General features: G+C 34.9%; 2 protein-coding genes and 1 non-coding gene across 4 annotated transcripts; 1 reads left to right on the plus strand and 2 right to left on the minus strand.

Annotated features, from left to right (window-relative positions):
* Window positions 1-14,441: 14,441 nt before the first annotated feature.
* On the minus strand, window positions 14,442-14,523 carry TRNAS-AGA (transfer RNA serine (anticodon AGA)). Its single transcript has one exon. It is a non-coding gene; the product is annotated as a tRNA-Ser (tRNA).
* Window positions 14,524-18,215, plus strand: LOC131622098 (protein DJ-1 homolog D-like). Its single transcript, XM_058893149.1, has 5 exons — window positions 14,524-14,722; window positions 14,793-14,909; window positions 15,545-15,985; window positions 16,091-16,453; window positions 17,766-18,215. Exons 1-5 carry the CDS (start codon window positions 14,669-14,671, stop codon window positions 17,952-17,954), a joined length of 1,164 nt encoding a protein of 387 aa, XP_058749132.1. The 5' UTR covers window positions 14,524-14,668; the 3' UTR covers window positions 17,955-18,215.
* Window positions 18,042-24,822, minus strand: LOC131622096 (cysteine-rich receptor-like protein kinase 2). Of its 2 annotated transcripts, none has more exons than XM_058893147.1 (8): window positions 24,317-24,822; window positions 20,228-20,625; window positions 20,004-20,123; window positions 19,786-19,913; window positions 19,476-19,692; window positions 19,163-19,391; window positions 18,880-19,030; window positions 18,042-18,755 (listed from the first exon to the last, which is right to left on the minus strand). In XM_058893147.1, the coding sequence occupies exons 1-8, from the start codon at window positions 24,697-24,699 to the stop codon at window positions 18,441-18,443; spliced, it is 1,941 nt and encodes a 646-aa protein (XP_058749130.1). In that variant the 5' UTR covers window positions 24,700-24,822; the 3' UTR covers window positions 18,042-18,440. The 2 variants fall into 2 exon arrangements, with proteins under 2 accessions (XP_058749130.1, XP_058749129.1); XM_058893146.1 differs by having other exon boundaries at window positions 20,228-20,634.
* Window positions 24,823-26,638: the final 1,816 nt, after the last annotated feature.

A 26,638-nucleotide genomic window follows, 5' to 3' on the forward strand; every position in this document is an offset into this window, starting at 1 on the left:
TCTTAGCTCAAGAAGGCTATGGAGATGTGCTAGTACTCTTTGGAAAGCTTTAACAATGCTCTTCAAGTTCCTTGTCTGGTGTTTTCCCAAATTCTTCTTGGTTTGTGTTTTTGTTAGGAGAACTATTTCAAGTGGCTCCCTTAAACAAGGGATACTTAAACATTTTCTCCTTTAATTTTGAAAGTGTTTGAGATATGATTAAGTGTTTTTTGGGTTTTTTATTATGAAAATATTTTAGTGTTACGAGAATGCAATGCAAAAGAAGGAAACAAATCTAATGGGAGACTTGATCCTAATCGTTGTCATGTATGATGGACTTAGAGTTGATATTGAAGAGGAAAGACTAACCTAATATTGCAATGCATCGATGGTCCTAAGATTTTGATTGAAGGGGAATAACTATCCTAATGTTGTCATGCTTGGATTAAGAATCCTAAAGTTTATCTCAATTCAACCTTAATCTAAGATTAAATTTGAATGAGTACCTAATGGATAATGTGAATCGAGCAAGCAATCAAAGAGTGGATAAACAAAAGACAAAGTCAAAAATGGATTATACAAATCTCGAGGATGAACATCAAAACCCTAAGTAAGAGAAAAAGACATAGACATCTAATCATGCACAAGATAAACATCTAGACAAATGTTTAACAATATCAAGAGTAATGATCAAACAAAGACAAATATACACAAGTGATCATGTTATATACTCAAGCAAGATTAAGACAAGGAATGTAGCAAGCATTCAATTATTAACATGTTAAAATCTAAACAATACCAAGTATGTTGCAAAGATCATGGATATATGAACACATAGATGTGTATGAAAATGTGAACATAACAAACACATGGATATGTATGTGAAAATGGTGAGCAAATGTGAAGTGAACATGTGGTCATGCATGAATGAATATGGATATGTGTATGGACATGATTTGTGTATGCACATGGTAAACATGGAGTAATCATGTGAACATAGATGTGTGTGTGTGTGTGTGTGTGTGTGTGTGTGTGTGTGTGTGTGTGTGAACATGTCAAGTATGTGAATAAATAGAAGTAATGATCAACACATCCATATAATGACAAGGAAAGACAAAACATGAATCATTTAAATATTGTGAGATCAAGATTAAACCCTAATGAAGATCAATATGCATAGAATTGTAGATGGACAAGTATGTGGGTTTCACAAGTTAAAAACATGATTTTTAATGAAAATGCAAGCCATACATCGATGCATGGCTCTTATGCATTGACGCATACTAAACCAGGAAAATAAAAAAAGCTTATGCCCGATATGCATCGACGCATACGGAACAAGGAAATGAAAAAAATGCTTCTGCCCACCATGCATCAACACATACTGTGTATCTTCATCTTCTTAGTGAAACTCAAATTCAAGCATTCATGGAAAAAATCATAATTTCTCATTTAAGCACCAAAAATGACAAATAGATATTCCATTTCCCCCATAATTTCACGAGGCTTATGAATATGCATTTAGCTTTTATTAATTCTTACTCAAACGTTCTAATTTTTCAAATTAAAGTAAGAATCCTAAAAATTCAAACACAATGATATGCTTAAAATACTTTGAGATGCCTTGAAACTCCTTGACCAAGTTAACTTGCAAGTGGAAAATGGTGGAGTTGGTGATGGTGTTTGAGTGATTATAGTTGCAAACTAATATTTATAGTAAGTTAATGGTGATATATGGATGGTGTTTGAATGAAAATTTCAACAAAATCTTACAAGAGAAGCAAGTTTTGAAGAAATGACTTTTTTGCTGCTTTAATGGAGTTTTGAGTAAGAATGTTGATAAATTCTTGTGTGAGGGGCATTCAATGTAACATCCCGATTTACCCCGTCGAATATTAATAACAATCAGAGTATAAAATTCACCATTTTAAACAATTCATCAAAACTAATATGTCACATTTACTTCATAACACAAACAATTGCTCATAATCATAATAGATACATAACACATATAAACAATTGCATCATTGCGTCACATGACATACATTGCATTATTAAAGTTGGCCTGGATTGGCAGTGTTCTAAGTTGGAGCTAATGCTCATTAAAGTTGGCCTGGATTGGCACGTTCTAAGTTGAAGGCTTTGCCTTATGCCTCGAAATTACTAGCAATGTTCTAAGTTGGGAGTTCTGCTCTGTTTCTAAGTTGGGAGTTTACTCCGAATGGTACCACATGCATTTGCATAGTTTGAGTTGCATAATGAGTCGCATATCGAGTTGTTGTGTTGATGAATGATTGTTATGTTAAGTTGATTATGTTGTTGTCTAAGTTAGATTAAGTTGATTATGTTGTTGTTTAAGTTGGATTAAATTGATAATGTTGTTGTTTAAGTTGGATTCGTGGTTGTGAATTCATTGCTATGATTTATTGATGTTTGTCGTGATGATAGTTACATTGATTCTCGTTGTTATTATGAAGGAAATGTTGTAGTTGTGGATGACTTAGTTGTGAATTTGAATATGTTATTATGATTGGTTATTAACATTGTTGTTGTGATGTAAGTTGCTTTGAGATGAGAGGTGGTGAATAGTGTATGGTCTTATATTCGCTATAAGTATTATCATACATTCTTTTATACAGTTTGATATCTCACCCCTTCGGCTGATGTTTCCCCTACCATGGGAAATGGGCAGGTACTCAAGTATAGTTGTGGAAGTTTGTAGCTTCATCGAGTCCAGTTGGTCTGTCACTCTGATACGTAGCACTCAGGGGGATGTTTATTTTGTTGTTTCATGTAGTTAATATATAAGTTGTTGAGTTCTAAGTTGAATAATGAGAAGTAATACGATGTTTTAAAGTTGTTTCTGATTAAATAAAGATGATCTGTTTATAAAGTCGAATGTTATGATTCCGTTGCATATTAAATAAAAGTTGGTTTGTTCTTAGAGCCGATATAAGTCGTTTGTGATCCTCTGAGATTGAAGTGTTGAGTATATGATTATGTGTTGTTTCTATGAAGTAAATGTGATATCCCAAGTGCTTGTTGATAGTTTTTAAAATACTCTGATTTCTGCATTATAATTTCGGGTAGAATTTGGGGTGTTACAATCATACCACATAATAATTAATAAAATAAATAATTAAAATAATTACTAAAATAATAACTACGAAAAACAGTATGTTACACTTTTGACTTCAAATTTTTTCACCATATTGAAATATGCCATGAAACCTTTCCAAAGAGCCCTTGTTTGTAATTTTTGAATACTTGAGAAGCAAGTTATGATCTTGAAAAGTGAGCTAGATGAACAAAAAATTTTGTACTTAGAAAAATCCCTAAACCCTTATTTTGGTCTTTTGCTTGATTTTCTTGATTAGGCTGGATCAAATGCACATATTGGCCATATTTTCATGATTCTTGACTTGAGAAGCCCATGGTTGACCAAAAATCTCAAAAGTCAAAATTTAATTTTAAGCAATTGACTTTGTATGAGATGAATCAAGTGACTTTTAACCAATTGGAATCTTGTGATCGTAAAGTGATGTTGGAAATCTTGAGACACTCTAAAGGCAAATGAAATGATATCCTTGAATATCTCTTTGAGTATTGTACCTTGATGCTCAAACCCTAATCCTGATTTTATCTAATGAAAGACCATAAAACTAAACCTCCACACACAATGTCTTGATGAACCTAAGACTTGATTAAATAACAAATTAAGGTGCTTGAGAACCCTCGATCCAATCAAAGATGTCTTGATGTGTTGATAGATTCAAAACCCCTGTTCCATAGAAGCATCTAGTGAAATAATTAATGAAACCCTAACATTGAGTAGAGGTTAATCCTTTTGATCATGATGATTAATCAAACCTTGAGAGATAAATATTCCACTTTTAAATGGAAAACCCAAATCACAAGAAAAAATGTGATCGTATACCTTATGTTCATGATTGAGAGGTTGTTGACCTAATGAATAGATGCAGATGAATGTGAAGCATAAGTCAATTGTTATGGAAATCAATCGGGCAAATTTTAGGGTGCAGCAACCAAATGGTTTGATTTATACCCGGTGGATTATACATCGGATTAAGGGTTTAATTCCAACTTAGACTCAAGGCCCTTTAAATGTCCATTGTAGTCAACCTAACAAAAACCAGAGGCTCACAAAGAGAAACACATTTAGAATCTTTGACCCTTCAACAGAATAATACTTGGCAAATCCAAAACAATTTACAACTCGACTCTGCCAGTCCTGGCTTAGGCGGGAGGGCAATTATTCCAACCTAGACTCAAGGCCTAATTAATGGTGATCCTTCCCAATAAAGAAACTCCTGGGAGCGGTAGGAATAATACGTTTTCAGACCATTAAATCTAAAGATCGATGGATACGAAAGTCCCCACGATGATGTTAGCTTGATGATGTCACTATTTTAGAGTTGTTATCCACATGAAGATCCTAGCACTGGGGAATCTAAGATGGGAATGCCCTAGAATGACACCTCTTCAAAGCAATTAGAAGTAACAGAGACATCATATTACCGTAGGAACAATCTTATGTCACCTAGGAGCCACATCGATGTACACACTATTCTAACTCTAAATACCTCTCACTTCCGACCATCAATAACTTGAGCGTTAGAGTGTTTCGAAGTACTCCGACACAAGATATGAGCACAAAACTCCAAACAATACACCAAAGTTTACCATAAGATTCGGATTCACCACCTCTTTTGTGAACCACATCAGTCTTTTTAAGAACATTTCTCAATATTAAGCAAAAGATGTACTTTTAGATGCTAGGATGTAAACATCATATAATAAATCTTTATTGTATGATGTTTAATATTCAATTAGGTGGTGACCGTTGAATATGACACATAAGTATTAATAAGTAGACATAGATGACCGATGAAACTGAGTGAGACACCTAATCCTTTCACTAATGATAAGATGGAACTATAATAGTTCTCTAGTAAAAATAAATAAATGTATTTAGTCGAACTTTGTAATCCAATATTAAATTTTATTATTATTTATATACAAAATATATATAATTTCTTTTTTAATTATGTATTCCTCTTTATATTATTTAATGTATTTTAATATAATGTCAACTTTTAAATATTTATTTTTAAAAAAGGAATCTCTTACTACACCCCATGGAGTTCTTAGGCACCATGTGTGCTTTCAATAACAACCCTCTGCTTCCGTAGATGTACTTAAGGAGGACATTTTTTTATATTTGTGTGAAAACTTTCCGTAGATGCATATACAGAACACTTTCATACGTCTATCTACGAAATATACCAGACTTCGAAAACCAGAAAAACAACATTTACAACGATAAAAACAACATTCATAGATTAAAATCGATATTACATCGATAATTTAAACCGCAAATTAAATATTACATTTCAATAGTCCGGTGGACGCTTGCCCATCTCTAAGATTTGCTTGACCGTTCTTTGCACCGTCGCTACGAACTCGAGCGGGATTTTCTCTTCGGAACCGTAATACGTTCGCCACATCGCCAAAACATCCTCTCAGTTCTTGAGCTCGAAGTTGCAGTAAATGACGTTCCCTCCGTTGTCAAATGAAGGTGAACGATACTCGAGCTTCACAATCTTCCGTTTGTCACAGTAAGGTAGGCGGTAGTGAATTTCATCAATGATATTATCGAGCGAGGTGTATTCGTGCAATTTGAACGTCTGCCCAGGTGTTCTGCCGTCGGAGTAGGAGACACTTGCGACATACCAACAAATGTTGTACTCATAATGAGACATTTTTGTGTTTGTGTGAAATACAAGATTAGAAACCCCATATTTATAGAAAACCTAGTTGAATATGGACCACCTATTTTCTGTCATAAAATGTTCTGTAGGTATATCCTCGGAAAAATCCTAGATATTTTTTTTCGTGGACGCATCTACGGAAAAAACCCATCTTTTGCAAATTTTGAACTTTTCGTAGATACATCGACGGAATTTTTCCTATAAGTTATTTTAGCAGAACAAAATAATATAGCAGGGCACAATTATGAGAATGCATATATTGGCAAAAAATAATTATATTGCAATGTTAAAGAGTGAATACATTACACTTTGAAACTACAAAACACATCAAAAGAACTATCGTCGGCTAAATCTATTAGTGGTTCCAATTTTTACTTTTCCTTATTCTCCTCATTCTCGATGTTGTTCAACCTTTCGAATTTGTGCATCCTATCAACAAAAAGATCCGGCCACATCTCGGCCTCTTCAGAATGATGAAGCGCCCATTTCGGTGACGTAGGTGGTATGGGGTATCTCGGTTTTAAGTAAAGTTGCAAAAAATGACTCAATTTTGAAAGTCATCCAATACACATGATGCAATCATTTCGATTTGTAGGTGGTGCAGTGCGGAGGGGGAAATGTTTCCGAAAAACCATAATGCGTCAAGTTAATGCACACCCTATCATACACGCATGCAATAAGATGTCCCATTCCCGGGAATCTCATCCATTTTGACTCCGGTGCGTAAGCACCCAACCAAGGAACAATAGCTTCGTTAACCACTGCAATTTAACCTCCTCTCCATATAACCACGTGTACGAGTCTTTATGCGTCATCAACTCTTGGATAAGTTGACGATGCGCAAACATATGGCTATCCTGTCCATTACCAAGCAACGCCGAGACGGCCCAGTAACCGTAATTACCGTTCCCCACAACATTGATGATCCGCTCGATGTATTTGTGCATAAAAACTGGTATCTCTTTGATGAATGGAATTTTTGGTGGAATAAGCATCTCTTCAATGATTGGAATTTTTGGTGGAATAGTTGTCAGAGGCGGTTTTGCTTATGCGAGCTCCTTTTTTTGAAATTGTTTGATATTTTTGAGATTTAGGCATCGATGAGTTGGGAAAAAGTTTATCGATATGATCACAATACAAAGGAGCCCGTGTAGTCAAGTCGTCATTCGGTAAAGGCTTCAATTTCTTTGGAGCACCCTTTGTCTTAACCGGTTGAGAAGGCGGTTTCATGTCGGTTGTTTCGGGATACCCAATCTTCCGCAATTGTTCTTTAATGTGGAGTTTCATGTTGACATCGACCTTCGAAAACCTCTCTTGTATCACTTCCAATTCGAAAGTAATAGAGACATTCAATTTCCCACCTTCGATGCAACCATCATCATTTAACTAAGTCTTTTCCAATGAGGGATAACTTCGTTCATTCTTATTGCCTCACCTAGTTTCATCTTTTTAGCAATAACACACGCACACGAGAGACCATACATTTTAGAAATAGTATAACCATAGTTTACGCTATCGGAACCTACAATTTCACCTCGTTTGCTCTTGTGAAAAATATAGTTCAACCCGGCCCGAGACACATTGTCGATCAATTGAGAATAAAGTATGTTGTCCTTGAATCGATGTTCCAATACCGTAATCGATGTTTTCAATAAATCAGGATACTTTTCACACACTTTCCAAAAATTGAATGACGGAATCGGCGTATAATTCTTTTGTCGAAGAATTTGCAATACGACTCCATGCGTCCATTATTTGTTCAACAACCACACCGGGCTTCACCGATTTCCCACCTTCAGTCTCTAATTGTTTCGTCCCTACTGCGGATATAACCTTAATTCTCACATTACATGTTATGTGATATCGACAAAGTAATGCATTAGAAGAAGGAAATACCTTTGCCACCGCATTCATCAACGCGGTATCGCAGTCCGTAACAATTGCCTTAGGCGTATCTATTTGTTCCTTGAAAAGTGACCTACACACCCCTAATGTGCATGTAAAATTATCCTCTTTTTCACACTCCAAATAAGCAAAACCCATCGCGTATGTCTTCTTGGTGGATGTAACACCGACCATCTCAAATAATAGAAGTCTATACTTGTTGGTTTTGTAGGTAGAATCGAGAATGATCACTATTGAAAACGTGTTGAATAACTTTATCGAATCTGGAGGAGTTCAAAAAATATCTCAGACCATAACTCCATCGTGGCAAGTTCGGTACCGTGACACGTATTTGTTATCATCCAACAATTTCAACAATTGTTGCATCTCACTTTTATCTCCCCTATTCTCCTCATTATTGCAGCACCAGATGTTATACACTTGCTTATATTTGATACGTTGTCGGGTTCCTTCCGTTTCAATGTGGCAAGTTGTGAGATATTGGATCGAACTCTAGTATTGTCGAAGGGTAGCTTCTTGGTTCGACAGTTCGACAGAGTTAAGCATGAAGTCGAAGGATTGTTCACATGCTGGTGTCGAAGTGTGCATGCTGTAGTCGAAGATGGGTCTAGCATGCAGATGTCGAAGATGCTAGAGTTGTTAGCATGTTAAATTAGGTTTTAGTGTTTAAACCCTAATTTGTTAAGTTAGCTTGTGTATTAAGTTGGCTTGTGTAATGGGCCTTGCTGAAAAAGCCCATTAGTTAGTATGTTAGGTTTTATTATAAATAGCATACTAGTCTCTCATCATTGCTAAGCTGCAAATCCTAATTTGGGTGAGAGAGGTTATTTGTTATTCTTGTAAGCTTGTAATCTTGTTTTAAGAGAAAGTAAAAGAATAGCAGTTATAACCAATTCTTGTGTTCTTATTCTCTTCCCTAATTCCCTATTATACTTTATTCGTGGCATTGAATTCACAACAAATTGGTGCGGTGAGCGTGGGGAAGATGCCTTCAACAAAGTATGAGATTGAAAAGTTCACCGGAGTGAATGATTTCGGTCTGTGGCGCTTGAAGATGAAAGCCCTACTGGTTCAGCAGGGTTGTTTGGAAGCGTTGAAGGGAGAGGCAGCCATGAATGCAGAATTGACGGCAGCGGAGAAGACGAATATGATCGAGAAAGCACACAGCGCAATTTTGTTGAGCCTTGGTGATAAGGTTCTCCGGCAGGTATCAAAGGAGACGACGGCATCAGGGTTATGGGTGAAACTTGAAAGTTTGTATATGACCAAATCGCTGGTAAATCGACTCTACCTGAAGCAAGCTTTGTATTCATTCAAGATGATTGAAGACAAAGTATTGGCTGAGCAGTTGGATATGTTCAACAAGCTGATTATTGATCTTGAAAATATTGATGTGAAGATCGATGATGAAGATCAAGCGCTGTTACTATTGTGTTCTTTGCCTCGATCACATGCTCACTTCAAAGAAACTCTCTTGTATGGAAGGGAGTCCCTGACGTTTGAAGAAGTTCAATCAGCCTTGTACTCTAAGGACTTGAATGAACGAAAGGAGCATAAACCTTCGACTGTTGGCGAAGGTTTGGCCGTTAAAGGAAAACTCTTACGAAAGGATGGTAAGTTCGACAAGAAGAAAGGCAAAAGCCAGTCGAAGACTTACAGTGGCGAAGCATCTGGCATTCGATGCTACCATTGTAAGAAGGAGGGTCACACAAGAAAGGTGTGCCCTGAACGCTTGAAATATCATGGAGGTAAGGATAATGGCAACGCTGCCATTGTTCAAGATGATTTCGAATCATCTGATGTTCTTGTGGTTTCAAGCAATGACTCTAAGAAGGAGTGGATTATGGATTCAGGTTGCACTTGGCACATGACTCCAAACAAAGACTTGTTCGAGAAATTATGTGATCAAGATGGTGGATCAGTATTGCTGGGAAACAACAAGGCTTGCAAGATTGCAGGTGTTGGATCTGTGAGATTCAAGCTCCATGATGAGTCAATAAGGTTGTTGACTGAAGTCAGGTATGTTCCTGATTTGAAGAGAAATCTGCTTTCTCTTGGTGAATTTGACAAGAAAGGATATGTTTTCCAAGGAGAGAAAAGTATCCTAAGAGTCATGAAGGGTTCGAAGGAAGTCTTGAGAGGCGTGAAGAAACAAGGCTTGTATACCCTTGAGGCTGAAGTTGTAAGTGGTTCGACAAATGTTGCATCCACGAAACCTTTGTCGAAAACAGAAATCTGGCACATGAGATTGGGCCATGTCAGTGAAAGGGGTCTGGTCGAATTAGGGAAACAAAATCTGCTTGGTGGAGACAAAGTCGAAAAGCTGAAGTTTTGTGAACCCTGTGTACTTGGAAAATCTTGCAGAGTGAAGTTCAACAAAGGCAAACAAAGAACACATGGATCCCTTGATTACATCCATGCTGATCTTTGGGGGCCTGCAAGGTGTCCATCACATTCAGGAGCAAGGTATTTTCTATCCATAGTAGATGATTATTCCAGAAAATTATGGGTATTCATCCAGAAGACTAAGGATGAAACTTTTGAGAATTTCAAAAGTTGGAAGACTCTGGTTGAAAATCAGACTGGCAGAAAGGTCAAGAGGTTGAGAACCGACAACGGCCTTGAATTTTGCAATGAGGCATTCGACAGTTTTTGTGCTGCCTCTGGTATTGCAAGGCATAGAACTACTGCAGGTACTCCACAGCAAAATGGTTTGGCTGAAAGGTTTAATCGAACTATTTTGGAGAGAGTCAGATGCATGTTGACTAGTGCAGGGTTAACAAAGGTGTTCTGGGCTGAGGCTGTTTCGACAGCAACATATCTGATAAACAGATGTCCTTCGACAGCGTTAAATATGAAGACACCTGAAGAAGTTTGGTCGGGACATCCACCAGATCTCGACAAACTGAGAGTATTTGGTTGCGTAGCCTATGCTCACATTAGGCAAGACAAGGTCGAACCTAGAGCTCTGAAATGCATGTTCATGGGATACCCTGAAGGAGTCAAAGCTTATAGGCTATGGTGCCTAGAGCCAGGTCACAGGAGGTGTATCACCAGTCGAGATGTAGTTTTCAATGAAGCTGAAATGGCTTTTAAGAAAACTAATGATGTTGGTCGAAGTACAGAAACATCTGACGAAGAGCTGGAACAGGTAGAGATTCCTGTTGAGGTGGAGCATGTTGATGCTGAATTGCATATCCCAGATGAAGTCGAAGAAGAAGCAGAAGATGCTGAAGTTGAGGAAACTGACGATGACTACCTATTGTCGAGAGATAGGTCGAGAAGAGTCATCAAGCCACCTCAGAGACTTGGATATGCAGATCTTATAGCTTATGCCTTAATCTCTGCAAGTGAGGTTCTAGACGAAGAACCTAGAGACTATAAGGAAGTTATGAGGAGTCGAAATAAGACTGAATGGCTGAAGGCCATGGATGATGAGATGAAATCTCTTCATGATAATCATACTTGGGAACTGATCAAGAAACCTGTTGGGGCAAGGTTAGTCAGCTGTAAATGGATTTTCAAAGTTAAGGAAGGAATTGAAGGAGTGACGTCGAAAAGATACAAGGCAAGGTTAGTTGCAAGGGGTTTCACTCAGAAAGAAGGTGTCGACTTCAATGATGTGTTTTCTCCTGTTGTGAAGCATAGGTCCATTCAAATGTTGCTTGCCATGGTGGCACAGTTCGATCTTGAACTGGAACAGATGGATGTGAAGACTGCGTTCTTGTATGGTGATCTAGATGAAACGATCCTGATGAGGCAACCTGAAGGGTATGTCGAAAAGGGGAAGGAAGATTATGTGTGTAAGTTAAAGAGATCTTTGTATGGGCTGAAACAATCTCCTCGACAGTGGAATAGGAGATTCGACAAGTTCATGGCACGCATAAGTTTCATTAGAAGTCAGTTCGACCACTGCGTTTACTTCAGATTTCGACCTGGTAATTCATTTGTTATTTTGTTGCTTTATGTGGATGATATTCTCATAGCAAGCAACAATGTTGAAGATGTGATGAGGGTGAAGGCTGAACTCAATAAGGAGTTCGATATGAAGGATCTGGGAGCTGCTTCTAGGATTCTTGGAATTGACATTCGAAGAGATAGAAAGAAGTCGAAGTTATGCATATCTCAAGAGGCATATCTACGGAAGATTCTTGAAAAGTTTGGTATGTCGAATTCGAAGCCAGTTGTGACTCCAACAAACCCTCAATTCAAGATGAGTATTGATCAGTGTCCCAGTACTGATGTCGAAAGAGCCTATATGAATAGCATCCCATATGCTAATATAGTTGGTTCTTTGATGTATGCTATGGTCTGTACTAGATCCGACATAGCATACGCAGTAAGTCTTGTAAGCAGGTACATGGCGAATCCTGGAAAGGTTCACTGGCAAGCATTGAAGTGGATTTTAAGGTACATAAATGGGTCTCTGAATAGAGTCCTAATTTATGGTGGAGCCTTGGGTGAAGATAGTAAAGCAGTAATAGAAGGATATGTCGACTCTGATTATGCAGGTTGTATGGATTCCAAAAAATCTATTTCTGGATATGTTTTCACTATGTTTGGCACTGCAATTAGTTGGAAAGCAACACTTCAGAAGGTTGTTGCTCTATCAACCACTGAAGCGGAGTATATTGCCCTAACTGAAGCTGTGAAAGAAGCATTGTGGCTTGAAGGTTTTGCAAAGGAGCTGAAACTTCAAGGTCGAGGTATCACTGTTAAATGTGATAGTCAAAGTGCAATACACCTGTCGAAGAATTCAGCCTATCATGAGCGAACTAAGCACATTGATGTGAGGCTGCATTTCGTCAGAGGAGTAATCGAGCGTGGAGAAGTCCAAGTGCTGAAGGTTTCGACTGAAGACAATGCTGCTGATATGATCACCAAGACATTGCCGAGTTGCAAGTTTTTCCACTGTATGCAGTTGATAAAGCTGCATGAAGAAAGCTAGTTTGTTCCTTGACGTTGTAGAGTTAGGTCCAAGGTGGAGATTTGTGAGATATTGGATCGAACTCTAGTATTGTCGAAGGGTAGCTTCTTGGTTCGACAGTTCGACAGAGTTAAGCATGAAGTCGAAGGATTGTTCACATGCTGGTGTCGAAGTGTGCATGCTGTAGTCGAAGATGGGTCTAGCATGCAGATGTCGAAGATGCTAGAGTTGTTAGCATGTTAAATTAGGTTTTAGTGTTTAAACCCTAATTTGTTAAGTTAGCTTGTGTATTAAGTTGGCTTGTGTAATGGGCCTTGCTGAAAAAGCCCATTAGTTAGTATGTTAGGTTTTATTATAAATAGCATACTAGTCTCTCATCATTGCTAAGCTGCAAATCCTAATTTGGGTGAGAGAGGTTATTTGTTATTCTTGTAAGCTTGTAATCTTGTTTTAAGAGAAAGTAAAAGAATAGCAGTTATAACCAATTCTTGTGTTCTTATTCTCTTCCCTAATTCCCTATTATACTTTATTCGTGGCATTGAATTCACAACACAAGTATATTTTTCGGTTGGTCAAGATTCAAGGACATGTCACTAATACCTGTCTTCTCTTCCGGTTTGAGCCGACACACTAGGATGACCTTGTAACTTTGAGCACAAATCATGGTTATGCAAACCACAAATAACGCTAAATTTCCACTTCTTTCTAGCCAACATATAACCACGAATTTTAAATGGACACTCTATTTTCTAGTACGTGTGTCGTCTCTTTTAAACTTCCTTAGATGAGTATGGTATTTCCCGCTTCTTTCGCACAACATTGTTACAAAAGCGTTTCTTCTTGCCGTACCATTATCTGATCTACCTATTACCACACCAAAACCAAGGTTTGTTGCATTCCTACGAATCCATGTGAATATGCTTTCACGATCATCAAACTCTTGCTTGTCATTAAAGTCACCACTGACATCTACCGTCTTAACGGCTACCCTTTCATCATTCGGAGAAACATCGACTAAAGGAACTAATTCTCTTGAGATATTATCGGGGTGCACCAGACCTATTTGTAAACAATAACACAAATAACACAAAATCACAAGACTGCTGGAAAAAACAGCATAAACACGTTCTGTAGATGCACCTTCAGAACTTGTTCATCTTCAACACATTCCGTAGATGTACCTACGGAAGCAACGTTACTTTTTTTGACATAAAATTGATGCATAATGTGAGCAATGCAATGGACAAAGATGATTATTTACCTGAACTGAATTAATTTTGGCGCTAAGTCGTTCCGTAGATGCACATATGAAAAAATTCCTGAACTGAATTAATTTGCATTTCTCCCAACGTTTAATAGTTTAAAATACTTTTATATATAAATCTCAAAAAAATTTAACTTTTGACAAAAAAAAAAACTTTCGAATGTGCATCTATGAAATGATGCGACATAATTAAAATTTCTTCATGTCCTTGAGAGAGGTGTAATGAGATATTTAAAAAAAAATTATGGTGCATATATGATATGTGGACGTGGTGTAGTTTACAAAGCCTTTTGATCACAAAATAATTGCATTAAAAAAAAAAGAATATCAAATAAGATAATACCATTGTTTAAACCACTTATTATTTTAATTTCTACATTTAGTGCAACATATGAAAAAGAAAAAGCTCACTACGTCCCATTAATTAATCAATAATTATATCGCTGATATGAGATGTCTCATACCCGTGGTTAGCATGGGACACGGGTTCTTTGTCTGGTATGTAAAAGAAGAAAAAGGAAAAAAAATAATGAAGATAAAAAATCGGTTATAAAAAGAAATCAAAATAATAAATCGTGGACGGCAGGATTCGAACCTGCGCGGGCAGAGCCCACATGATTTCTAGTCATGCCCGATAACCACTCCGGCACGTCCACTTTGTTGTCAATTTTGCTTTTTGTTTATTTAAGTATCGTAAAGGAATGAGTAAACTTTGTACTCAATCTCTCACACCATATTCTCTTTGTTTATTCCTATCACCACTTCAAAAACCAGTAGCGTTGCAATCATCAATCATCATCCATGGCTCCTAAAAGGGTTCTTCTCCTCTGCGGTGACTTCATGGAAGACTACGAAGTAAGCACTCTTCATTTCCCTTCACTTCACTTCACTTCATCATCCACTTCACTCACTCTTTCTCTTGCAGGGTATTGTTCCTTTTCAGGCATTGCAAGCATTCGGTATCACCGTCGATGCTGTTTGTCCCAGTAAAAAATCCGGTGATGCCTGCCGCACCGCCGTTCATATTCTTTCCGGTGGCCAGGTCTCCGTTCTTCCTTTTATTCTTTGCATTCAACGCAAGTCAGATTTAATTTTATTACGCCATATTTGAATATACAGTTTAATTAATCACTTATACTATAAGTGCTTATCATATAAGTGGTTACACAAAGTGTGTTATAAGTGCTTATCATATAAATGGTTACACAAACTGTGTTTTGGGATTGAGTGAGAACAAAATTAATTTTGATAGAATTGATTTTAAGGGAATTGTGTTTAGCATAATTGATTCATGTTTGGATACATTTATGTAAAAATTAGTTAAACATAAAATTTCAGTGTAAAAATTACGTTTAAACTCAGAAGCTACATATTCTAGTTTCAAGTATAACCAGTTTTGGAGGTAGAATCAATTCTACTTTAAAATTGCTTAAGTCAAAAAAATTTCATAAGCTATCTAATAATTCTCAAAAGTGTCTTGTTAATAGATAAACTCAAATAATGCAATCTTAAGAACCCTATCTTTTAAAGGAAAAAAGCTACAAAAACTCATGAAGAGATATTCAATCAATTCCCATAACTGGAGTTTAGTTCTTATTTCCAAACTTAGGGTATGTTTGGGTGGGCTTATTTGAGCTTATCTTATAATCTTGCGTAATAGATTTTTGGTTGTTTCAGACGTACACTGAGACAATTGGTCACAATTTTACGCTCAATGCAACTTTTGATGAAGTTGATCACACAAACTATGATGGGTTATGGTTGCCGGGAGGAAGGGCGCCGGAGTATCTTGCTCACATTCCTAGTGTTGTGGAACTGGTTGCCAAGTTTGTAAATTCTGGAAAACAGATTGCTTGCATTTGTCATGGCCATTTGATTCTGGCTGCTGCTGGTGTAGTTGAAGGTCGCAAGTGCACGGCTTTTCCTCCTGTTAAACCGGTGTTGGTTGCTGCTGGTGCCCATTGGATTGAACCTGAGACCATGTCAACTACTGTGGTGGATGGTAATCTCATTACTGCACCTACTTATGAAGGGCATCCGGAACTTCTTCGGCATTTTGTGAAGGCATTAGGAGGCACAATAAGTGGATTTGATAAAAAAATTCTCTTTATTTGTGGGGTATGTTCGTATGTTTTTCTTTTGTTTTTATGTTCTTTCACTAATCGTTTTACCTTTATTGCCGCGTTGGTTGTTAAGACATGCTTTAACAATTTTTAATCACAGGATTACATGGAAGATTACGAGGTCAAGGTTCCTTTTCAGTCTCTTCAGGCTTTAGGATGCCATGTTGATGCAGTTTGCCCCTCAAAGAAGGCTGGTGATACTTGCCCAACTGCTGTTCATGATTTTGAAGGAGATCAAACTTACAGTGAGAAGCCAGGACACAATTTTACTTTAACTGCGAACTTTGATGACGTTGACCCTTCAGGCTATGACGCTCTTGTCATCCCTGGAGGTCGATCACCTGAGTACTTGTCATTGAATGAGTCTGTTATTTCCTTGGTGAAGCATTTCATGGAAGCCAATAAGCCAGTTGCATCAATCTGTCATGGCCAGCAGATTTTAGCTGCGGCTGGTGTTCTCAAGGTATTATTATCGAAAACTCATTAGAGATACCATTTTTGTTAGTTCACATATGCTATTAACCAACATTTCAATGGAGTAGCTATTAATATTCTTGAACTCATGCTCACTCCACACCTGTTTTTGTCCATCTTTCTTTTGAATTGTTGGGTTACGGTGTTGTAAGAAGCAAGGTGTTAGGATTCCAATTGAGAAACGCGGGCCTAAAGAGTGTTGTGGGGAAAATATAGGAAATAGGAGGGAGTTAGGTGATGTGGCAGATTTACCAATTCTGTTATAAGAAGTGTGAGGAGAGTGAGAAGTATCAATCAACAACTTTTCTGTTAGAACCTTCAAGGTTGGATAAAGAGAGAATATTCTCTTCTTGAAGGAGCACTTACTCTGGGATTACAGTGGTTAGCCTCAGTAATATTTTCTTTTTAATCAATAATACTACATTTTTTTTTTACTCTCATTAATTTGGGTTCCTATCACAAGGCTGGGCAAGTAGGAAGTTATCATTGACAAGGATACAGTAATTTCCTTAAATAAGTCATGTACACGTAGTGCAATAGTGTTGTTATTGATAATGAGTAGTTTGTTAAGATATGGTATAAGAGGCGAGTTTGTTAGGATATGCGATAACAGAAGTTCGAAACAATATAGGATAAGGATAGGTTTATTCGGGAGGTTAAGTTAGAGATATCACGTGTAAATAAGAGAACACAATGGAAAGAAATCATCTGTTGAATATTGTAAAGTTTGTGAATAAAATATCAACTCTAATGTGAAGGGGAAATCCTTGGAGGAGAGATTTTCTCCTATTCTATCACCTTTCTAAAATAAAATGTTCTTTCTTTGGAATTCAAATTCAAATCCTGGGTTCCTAACTACTTCTTATCTAAATTATCATAATGTCATATTAATTTCTTGATGCTCACACGTCCTTTCGGTTTTCATCAATACATTAGTGTATATTCTTGTATCCTTCCTTCTTTTCTTCTTCTTTGCAATGACAACTCTTATACTTGGTGGACAAGCTGCTTGTGAATCTTGCCATCCTGGCTTTTTTTCCTTATTTTCATTCTAGAGGTACTTATTCTTCTGTGGTATGACGGTAGAGACATACATCATGCATGGATTGAGAATCACGACATTTGTAATTTATCCTCTGGTGTGTATTTGTGTTCATGAAATGCTAGCATGACTTGTGTTACTCATTAATTCTCACTTTTTCCTCATATATGATATATTTGTGGAGAAACTTTTATATTGTTCCTCTTATTTCATTTATTGTTACGGAACCTTAATATCTAGTATACTTTTCTCGTAACAGGGAAGGAAATGTACTGCTTATCCAGCCGTGAAGCTTAATGTGGTTTTATCAGGAGCAACTTGGCTGGAGCCTGACCCCATAAGCCGCTGCTTCACTGATGGGAATTTGGTTACTGGAGCTGCATGGCCAGGGCACCCTGAGTTCATTGCCCAGTTGGTGGCACTACTCGGTATTCAAGTATCTTTCTAGTAGTCTTTTTAGTATAATAATGAATAAACATCACCACACTTGTCCATTATCAAAGGACTCAATATAAGTGGATGTATGCTATCATCGTGTTGAATTTGAAGGACTTGTAATATGCTGAGCATGCAAGCACTATGCTGGGCATGCAAGCACTTTGATGAAAGTGTTGCTTTTGGTTATGAGATATTCTCTCTCCTAGTGAAGAGATACATTTTGTATTTATATTACAAGAAAAATAAATAAGGAAAACTCCTTTGTAACAAACTAACTAGCTCACAATAAGTTCATAACAAACACAGCTGCACCTTTTTATCTGTCTAATGTATAATACTATTTCTTAATTCTATTGTTGAAATCGAACACCTCATTAGTCACTATTTCCCATTATATTTTCTACCTGTATGATTGGTGAACAATCAATGAAGAGTAATCCCCATCTGGTTTATTTTGTTACCTTTTTGGTTCAATTCCCTTTACTGCAGCATATAATCATCGAGCTGATAAAATTGAAAAGGAAGCGGTAGCATTAGATGTAGAAGAACCAGTTGAGGTTGAGTATCCTTCACTATACTTAAGATTCGTATCTATAAACATAGGCATAGTTGGTTGTAGGTGCTCCACTAAACTCTTGGTTTGGAGGAGGACTACTACTTCAGACATTGTTGGTCTCATTCCTGCTGATGTTTGAGTGCATAGTAAAGCAATCTCTATCGTTTTCTTCACTTCTTCTCCATCATAGTCACTAGGGTCTAAGGTCTTGTCCACGAGCTCCAATTGCCTGCCTCTCTCATACAGTTTCCATGACTGTTAAGTGAAAATCAAAGACCATATGGTAAAATATTAGGACATACTCCCCTCGGTTCTTTTAAAATGACTAGACGGGTAATAACCAACAATTCCTATTTATGACTTGTGAGAAATTGCTTACCTTTTGAAGAAGGTAATCACCATCATCATCTTCCTTTACTTTTGTACTCTTTTGACCGCTTATGATTTCTAGGACTACAATACCATAGCTGTAGGTATCAGCCTTTTCTGATAATTGACCATGAATTGCATACTCAGGTGCTGTGTATCCCCTGGCAAGTGCATATTATACATTCCATGATCAACAAAACAAGATTTATGCATAACATGAGACTTAATTCTCTCTTTAATAACATATGCTGTTCAATTAAATGTAATCTAGGTGAATGAAATTGCTGTCTTACAATGTTCCTGCAACTCCTGTTCTTAGAGATCGATTCCCCGACAGAAGCCGCGCCAATCCAAAATCAGCAATTTTGGGGTGAAGATTATCATCAAGGAGGATGTTGCTACTCTTTATATCTCTATGTATAATGGGAATGTGGAATTCCTCATGTAGGTAGGCCAGTCCTCTTGCTGTGCCTAAAATTATATCACACCTTTGTTTCCAATTGAGGGAGCCTTGTTTTTCACCTATTTAATCAACAGGTTTATATACTTAAGGTTATGAACAAGGTAGAAGAAGTAGCATTCAAGAAATTAGTTGAAGTGATTTACCAAATAAGAATTTGTCCAGGCTACTGTTTGCCATGTATTCATAAACAAGGATTTTCTCTTGTTTTTTACTGCAACAACCAAGAAGTCCAACAAGATTCCTATGATCAACATTGCTTATTATAAGCCTTACTTCACTTCCAAAATCATTGTCTATCTTGCTGGATTTTCCCAAAACCAGTTTCTTGACTGCCACAACATTTCCATTTTTTAGAGTACCCTATTTCAAAAGCATGGTTGAAAAATCATTCACAGAATCATTATTGTCTTTGAACACGCCTCTCATTGATATTATATAAAAACTTTCGCTTACCTTGTATACTTTACTAAACCCTCCTTCTCCCAGTTTATTTTCTTCGCTGAAGTTTTTTGTTGCAGCTTTCAAATCATTATACTTGTATTTAATTGGACCTTTCAACTTGGTTGTTCCCAATATGTTGCCTGCCAAAGAACACACGAGTTTGAAGGCAGAGACAAAATCAGAACCAAACATCACAGAGAATACACACTGAAGCAACAAGCATCACAGACCTCTAGGAGCTCTCTTAGGTTTTCTGTATCGTTGCCAAGCTAAAATTGCAAGAATGATCGCAACAAGACCTACACCGCCAACAACGCCACCTATAATGGCCCATTTGTTGCTTGAACCACCTTCATATCAGAAAAGAAGAGTTTACACCAGTTCCAATGAAATGAGGTACTACTAAATACTAATCTAATATGAATGAAAAGTGAACTTTATGTTATATTTGTACCTTGATTTAAATAGGTTGTGATATCAATAGCTTGATTATCAGCAAAAAAGGGTGTATCTGAGTATCTCATAAAACACCCTGCATCATATGCTCTACCATCTGTATTAGGAAGACAAGTTTGCAAGCTGTTGTATCCAACGGTCATGCAATCAAGACACGAACTTTCTGTGGCAGTTTCAACACACTGTGCAATGGCATAAATTGAACTATTGCTACCACTGCCAGGATTCACTACTGTCTTAGTAGCTGCAAAAAAGCCTTTAATTTTTGGTGTTGCTAATTGGAGATCCATTAGCACTTTTAGTCCAATTGTTCCAAAAGAAGCACCTTCCTTTGCAGTCTTGTTCCCACATAATATACCACCTCCAGGTTGATTTGTTTGATCGTAGAACCTTTCACTGTCGTACCTTAATATTCGTCATTGTTATATTTAGAAACTACTATCCATTATTATATTTAGAAACTACTATCCAACATCAAAGTCAAATAAAAAATTAGCTCATGCTGTAGCTACACACTCCAAAATATATGGAATTATATCAATACAGCGTACATAAAGTTTTTCATGGGAAATCCATTATCTCATGTCACATTTTCATCGCATAAAATATCTATCATTGATAAAAAAGAGAGAAAGTCTTTATTAGAATACCAACAAAATCAATTTTTTTAGTATTTCTCCATCTTAAATAGGTAATCTTGCCATTTTTCTTACATAAAATATCTATCATTTGTCTTGTTTCTTACATAATGTTTAAAATATTTTGACTATATAGAGTTGTGGAGGGAACAAATATGTTGAATGTACTTAGAAAAATCTTAAAATTTATATTATTTTAATAATTGTATTATTTGTGACATTCATTTATCTATAATTACATGTGTTTTTTATATGTATTATTACTCACTATATTATATAATTTTATAGATATTGAAATATTAAGGAGGATACGAAAGTGAACATTATGTCAGAAAACACATGATAGACATTATCTCTGTCAACATGGTTGATTATTGAGAGATAATAATATATTTACAATAACATAATAATTTTTACCACTGAAAAGTTTGTTATTATAAGCTCAAAATTATGTCTTACCAAGGCTTTGTTTGGTAAGACACAATTTATAGCTTATAAGCTCATATGATAATTTATACTTGACAGGGTCGACCCAACACACTTAGAGGCCTGAGGCAAAAATTTAAATTAAATATTTTAATATAATAGAAACATTTTTATTTTAGATTATTGTATTTTAATTTTATGTTTTTTAGAATGTAAAATTATTAAATTATTCTAATCAATTTTATTTTCTATGGATAATAAAATCAACACATCTAAACACTCTTGTTATCATTTAAAAAATCATAATTGAAAAAACATCACCAAAATTCTTTAAAAAAACTTAAATTTCAAGTATTCTTTTTCTATGTAAGAGAACTTAAAAGATTATTATTTATAAGTATGGTTTTTAACATGGCCGTTTTAAAGCGTTAAAAGCGGGCTATCACACAGACTCAAAATATTTCACGCTTAAGTTGTGGTTAAAAGGGTCTAAAAAATATTGATTATGGTTAACCAATAACAAAATAAGACCCCTATTTATTTTTCACGTAAACCTACACAGAGCCTCCGAAAATTTTAGAGGTCTTGATTTTAAATTAATCAATTATACACTACACATCCTAAATGGTTGTTATAATAATAAATTATAAATAAATTGCTATTATTTGATTGATATAAAAAATAATTGAAAAGATTATTATTTAAAAAAATAAATTAATTTGAACATATAAATATATAAAAAAAATGAGGCTCTAGGCGGTAGTCTTGGTGGCCTACCCCTAGGGCCGACCCTGATACTTGTTTGGTAACAGTCTTTTCATCTTGAGCTTATAACTTATTTTAGTAGCTTATAACTTATTTTTCAGATGCTATTTCAAATAGCATTTTAGCTTATAGCTTATAACTTATCATTTTTCTTCCTTTTTTATCCTTATTATTTTAGTAAAAATTCACTTTATCCTTTATAATTTATTTTAATTTAAAACAAAATAATTATGTATTAAATATCTATGTCATTTTACATTTATAAAATACTTGAACAGCTAATTTTACGAAACACTTCAATTAACTTATCAGCTATGAGTCTCAACCATCAACCATAAGTTATAAGTTATCAATCATCAGCCATCAACTATAAACTATAGACTATCAGTTAGCAAATGGATCCCAAACATAATCTTATATTGATGTTTAACAACACTACATCATTCACATCATAAAATTTTAAAAACGATACTATACATTAGACATCTTGCTTCAATGAGATTTATATGTTAAATTGACATTGATTTTATAATATATATATATAATATATGATTACAATATATTGATTATGATATAAATAATCCTTATGTTTGTTTAATATTTTGGTATTGGATAGAAGCCATTGATGCTTAATGTATAGTTTCGTTACAAATTTTTGTGAATATATAAATATAAAAATTAAAAATAATATGGTATATAATAGAAAGTTTTAAAAAATATAAAAAAAATAATAAAGGAATTTACAATGGTTATATTAGCCCAATCATAATGAAATATGGTATACCAACCATTTTTTATCCATAATTTAACTGAGAATCGAATTTATAATCTAGTAACATTTTATCATTGTTGATAATCTGGACTATAGTGAAATGTGAACGTTATTTATTTCTTACAACCGTCACTAGCACGTGATAGAAAATGGTGGTTATCACATACCATAAATTATATTGAAATCTGTTATAAAAAATATTTTTTTTAATAATATCCTTTATTTATTTGTGTTGTGGTTGAACAAGCTATCTCATTGAAAAGTGGTAGTCATTCTTCCGGTACGAAGAAATGTTATATATATATATATATATATATATATATATATATATATATATATATATATATATATATATATATATATATGGCATATCATATGAGAATGACATATTTATATGAGAATATGAGAATGAATCCGAACCATTGAATTTTAAAATAAATGGTGGAGATTATGAGTGAATTTTTTTTTCTCTCTCCTACTTCATTTATTTCAAAATACAGGAGAGAGAGAAAAAAGATTCACTCATAATCTCCACCATTTATTTTAAAATCCAATGAATCAGATTCATTCTCACATTCTCATATAAATATGTCATTCTCATATGATATGCCATATATATATATATATATATATATATATATATATATATATATATATATATATATATATATATATATATATATATATATATATATATATATATATATAAAATTAATTATATTATGAGAATTTTTTAACACTTGTAGAATGCTGTTTAACAATTGAGTTATGAAAAGACTAAAATTTCATTTTTATTTTTACGAATAACATAATATTTTTTCTAGTCAACTAGGATATCTCCTCACTAATTTTTTGAATAACTAAGATTTATTATATAAAATAATTTTGTAATATCATATAAGTGATGTAGATTTATTATTTAATAAATCAAATATAAATTAATAATAAGATGATGTGTTTTTCGTATGACTACACAAATACGAATAAGATAATGAAAATGAAAATGCGTGTTTATTAAATTTTCTTTCCTTGCAGAACAAATTTAAACGACTAATAGTTTAAATTTTAAAATATTAATTTCAAGGACAGATATTTTTGTTTTGACTTTTAAAAGATAGAGAACTCGACAAAAAAGTCTCAATCATTTTTTTTTTTGACAGGAGAAAGTTTCAATCATATTAATATTATGACATAAACCAGCTGTGCTAGTTATCAAATTGAATTTATAATGTTTGTGAAAATATTTTCTTTGTACTTCTAATTTAAATATAAAATGAAATAATTTTTTAAAAAATAACTTTTAATTTAAACTTAAAACCGGTTAATTCAAAGAACCAATCACCAATCTCGTAGATCATCAACAAAGATCCATTTAAAACCAAAACAAAGATCTACATAAAAGGCACGACATTTATATATTCAAATCTAAAATTTTAACCGATTAAAATTAAGATGGTAATATATTAGGAATCAACGACATACATACCTTAGGAAACACCCATCATAGATGAGTTTTGCACCATTGGAAGCTGAGCAGTCACGAATTTTAGTAGAAGAAGTATTGAAGCAAGCAACACAATCCTTTTTGGAGAGGTAATTTCTGCATTGAAAGAGAGAATATGTCATCACATCTCCTCTTGCTTCTTGTGCTGTTGCAAAGTGTTTGCTGCCATTGCTAATTTCATTTCTCAAATCTGAAAATGTTCCATTAATGTTCGCGTAGAAGCTATGTAAATTTGATGCGTTATATGTGCTGCAACCACTGTTTAGTACTATACTTGTTTGTGAATCTCCAACTACACAGTTATAACTAGTTATTATGTTCCAACACACCAACGTTGTGAAGACTAGCTTAACTTGCAGCATCATCCGTAATAGTTTTAGCTTTTTTTAAGGTATATTTGTTTCTAATATGAGAGAGATGAGACAGCCAATGTCTTGTAGATAGGAGCATGTCGTTTGCCTTATAGATACAGAAATGGGAAGAGTCCATGTAGGAGCACAGGAGGATTTAATAAAAAATAATTTATAGAAGAGAAAATGAAAACTCAATATCTTTTATCAGCAATTTGATTCATCATTATTTATTAATTTCTTTATATTTTTTTCGTTCTTCTTGACTTATTGATCTTGAATTTTTTATTTTGCTGGGAGCTGCTTCTTGACCTTCCATGTAATTAACAAATGCTATCAGGTGAGGTGGCATTCATATAAGATAAAGTTTTGAGTAATATAGAAACATAAAAAGTCCCATACTAATAAAATATTTAGCAATGAATTTAATGTTGTCATTATTCTAATTATTTAGCATTCTACTCTCAATCTTATCTTTCACACGCCAGTCATATGTTTGGTTAGAAAAAAAAGATAATGCTTTGAAAATTATGTTTTGTTTTTATTAAAAAAATTTAATTAATGTTTTTCATTGCTATTTTTAATACAATATTTTTGTCTATGTTTAACATGTGTCTCTAGAAAATAAGTTAGTATTAGTTTATTATCCAACAAAAAAATAATCTAGAAGACTCTGAATTAGTCCTGCTAGCCTGCCACACTGTTGTTAATTGACAGAAATTAAAACAAACAGGTCGAAGCTTTAATAAATGAGAAAATACTAAAACTTGTCTAATAAAATATGTAAATTATTTTCTCCTCTCAAACATCTCAAAAACATATTGAATTGTCAAAAATATTGTTTGAACTTGATTTCTAAAATTTTAAATGGGTTAATTAATAGTTTACATTCTAAAATCTTAATACTAAACTCTTTTTCTTCTTCCTCGATTCTTTTCCATTTTTGCATTTCTCTTTTGAGTTAAAATTTTCAAAATTCAAAATACTTTTTGCACTCAATGAAGGAGATTGAGGACCTTCGAATCACAGCCGAAAGATTTGTTGAAAGTATAAGTCAAGCACATGAAGCTTCAGAAGTGATTCTGTGCAGAACAGCTTATTTGGAAAAGCTGTTTCTGCACTGAAGCAGAAAAACAAACTTTCGAAGGGAACCGGTTTCCAACACGTTTTCTAGTTTTGTTGTGTGCTGACAGTAGCAGTTTTGGTTGTAGTGTTTTGTTTGTTTTTGTTAATTGCTTGTTATAAATAGCTCCAAATGTGTACATTGATTGTAATGCCATTTTGAATAAAAAACATTTACAATTCTCCTCAAATTACTCTCTCAAATTACTCTCTATCTCTCTCTCATCTTCATCTTCCCCAAAACCCATTTTCACCATTGATTCACCTTAGAGCTTTAGGCTTGTTCCAACATCTGGCATCAAGAGCCTGGTTACGATCCAATATCCGCTGCGAATATGACATCCACTGACCGAATCCCCACCAACCTCCCAATTCTTGAATCCAAGAACTACGACAAATGGTGCAAGCAAATGAAAGTCTTGTTTGGGTATCAAGAAGTGCTTGAAGTGGTGAACAATGGAGTCACACCACTTGGAGCAGAGCCCACAGCTGCTCAACAAGCCACACACAAGGAGGAGAAGAAGAAAGACTACAAGGCACTCTTCTTGATCCACTCTTGTGTTGACAATGACAACTTTGAGAAAGTTGGAGACTGTTCAAACGCAAAGGAGGCATGGGATATCTTGAAGAAAGCATACGAAGGAGCCGACAAAGCAAAGGTGGTGAGGTTACAAACTCACAAACGGCAGTTCGAATTAGTGCAAATGGAGGAGAAAGAATCGATCAATGAATACGTAACGCGTATAACGCGTTTGGTGAATCAAATGAAGGCATGTGGTGAAACCGTGTCGGTACAAAATGTAGTAGCCAAAATCTTGCGTTCGTTAACACC

This window comes from Vicia villosa, unplaced genomic scaffold (genome assembly GCF_029867415.1).
Source record: "Vicia villosa cultivar HV-30 ecotype Madison, WI unplaced genomic scaffold, Vvil1.0 ctg.000024F_1_1, whole genome shotgun sequence".
Classification (NCBI taxonomy): domain Eukaryota; kingdom Viridiplantae; phylum Streptophyta; class Magnoliopsida; order Fabales; family Fabaceae; genus Vicia; species Vicia villosa.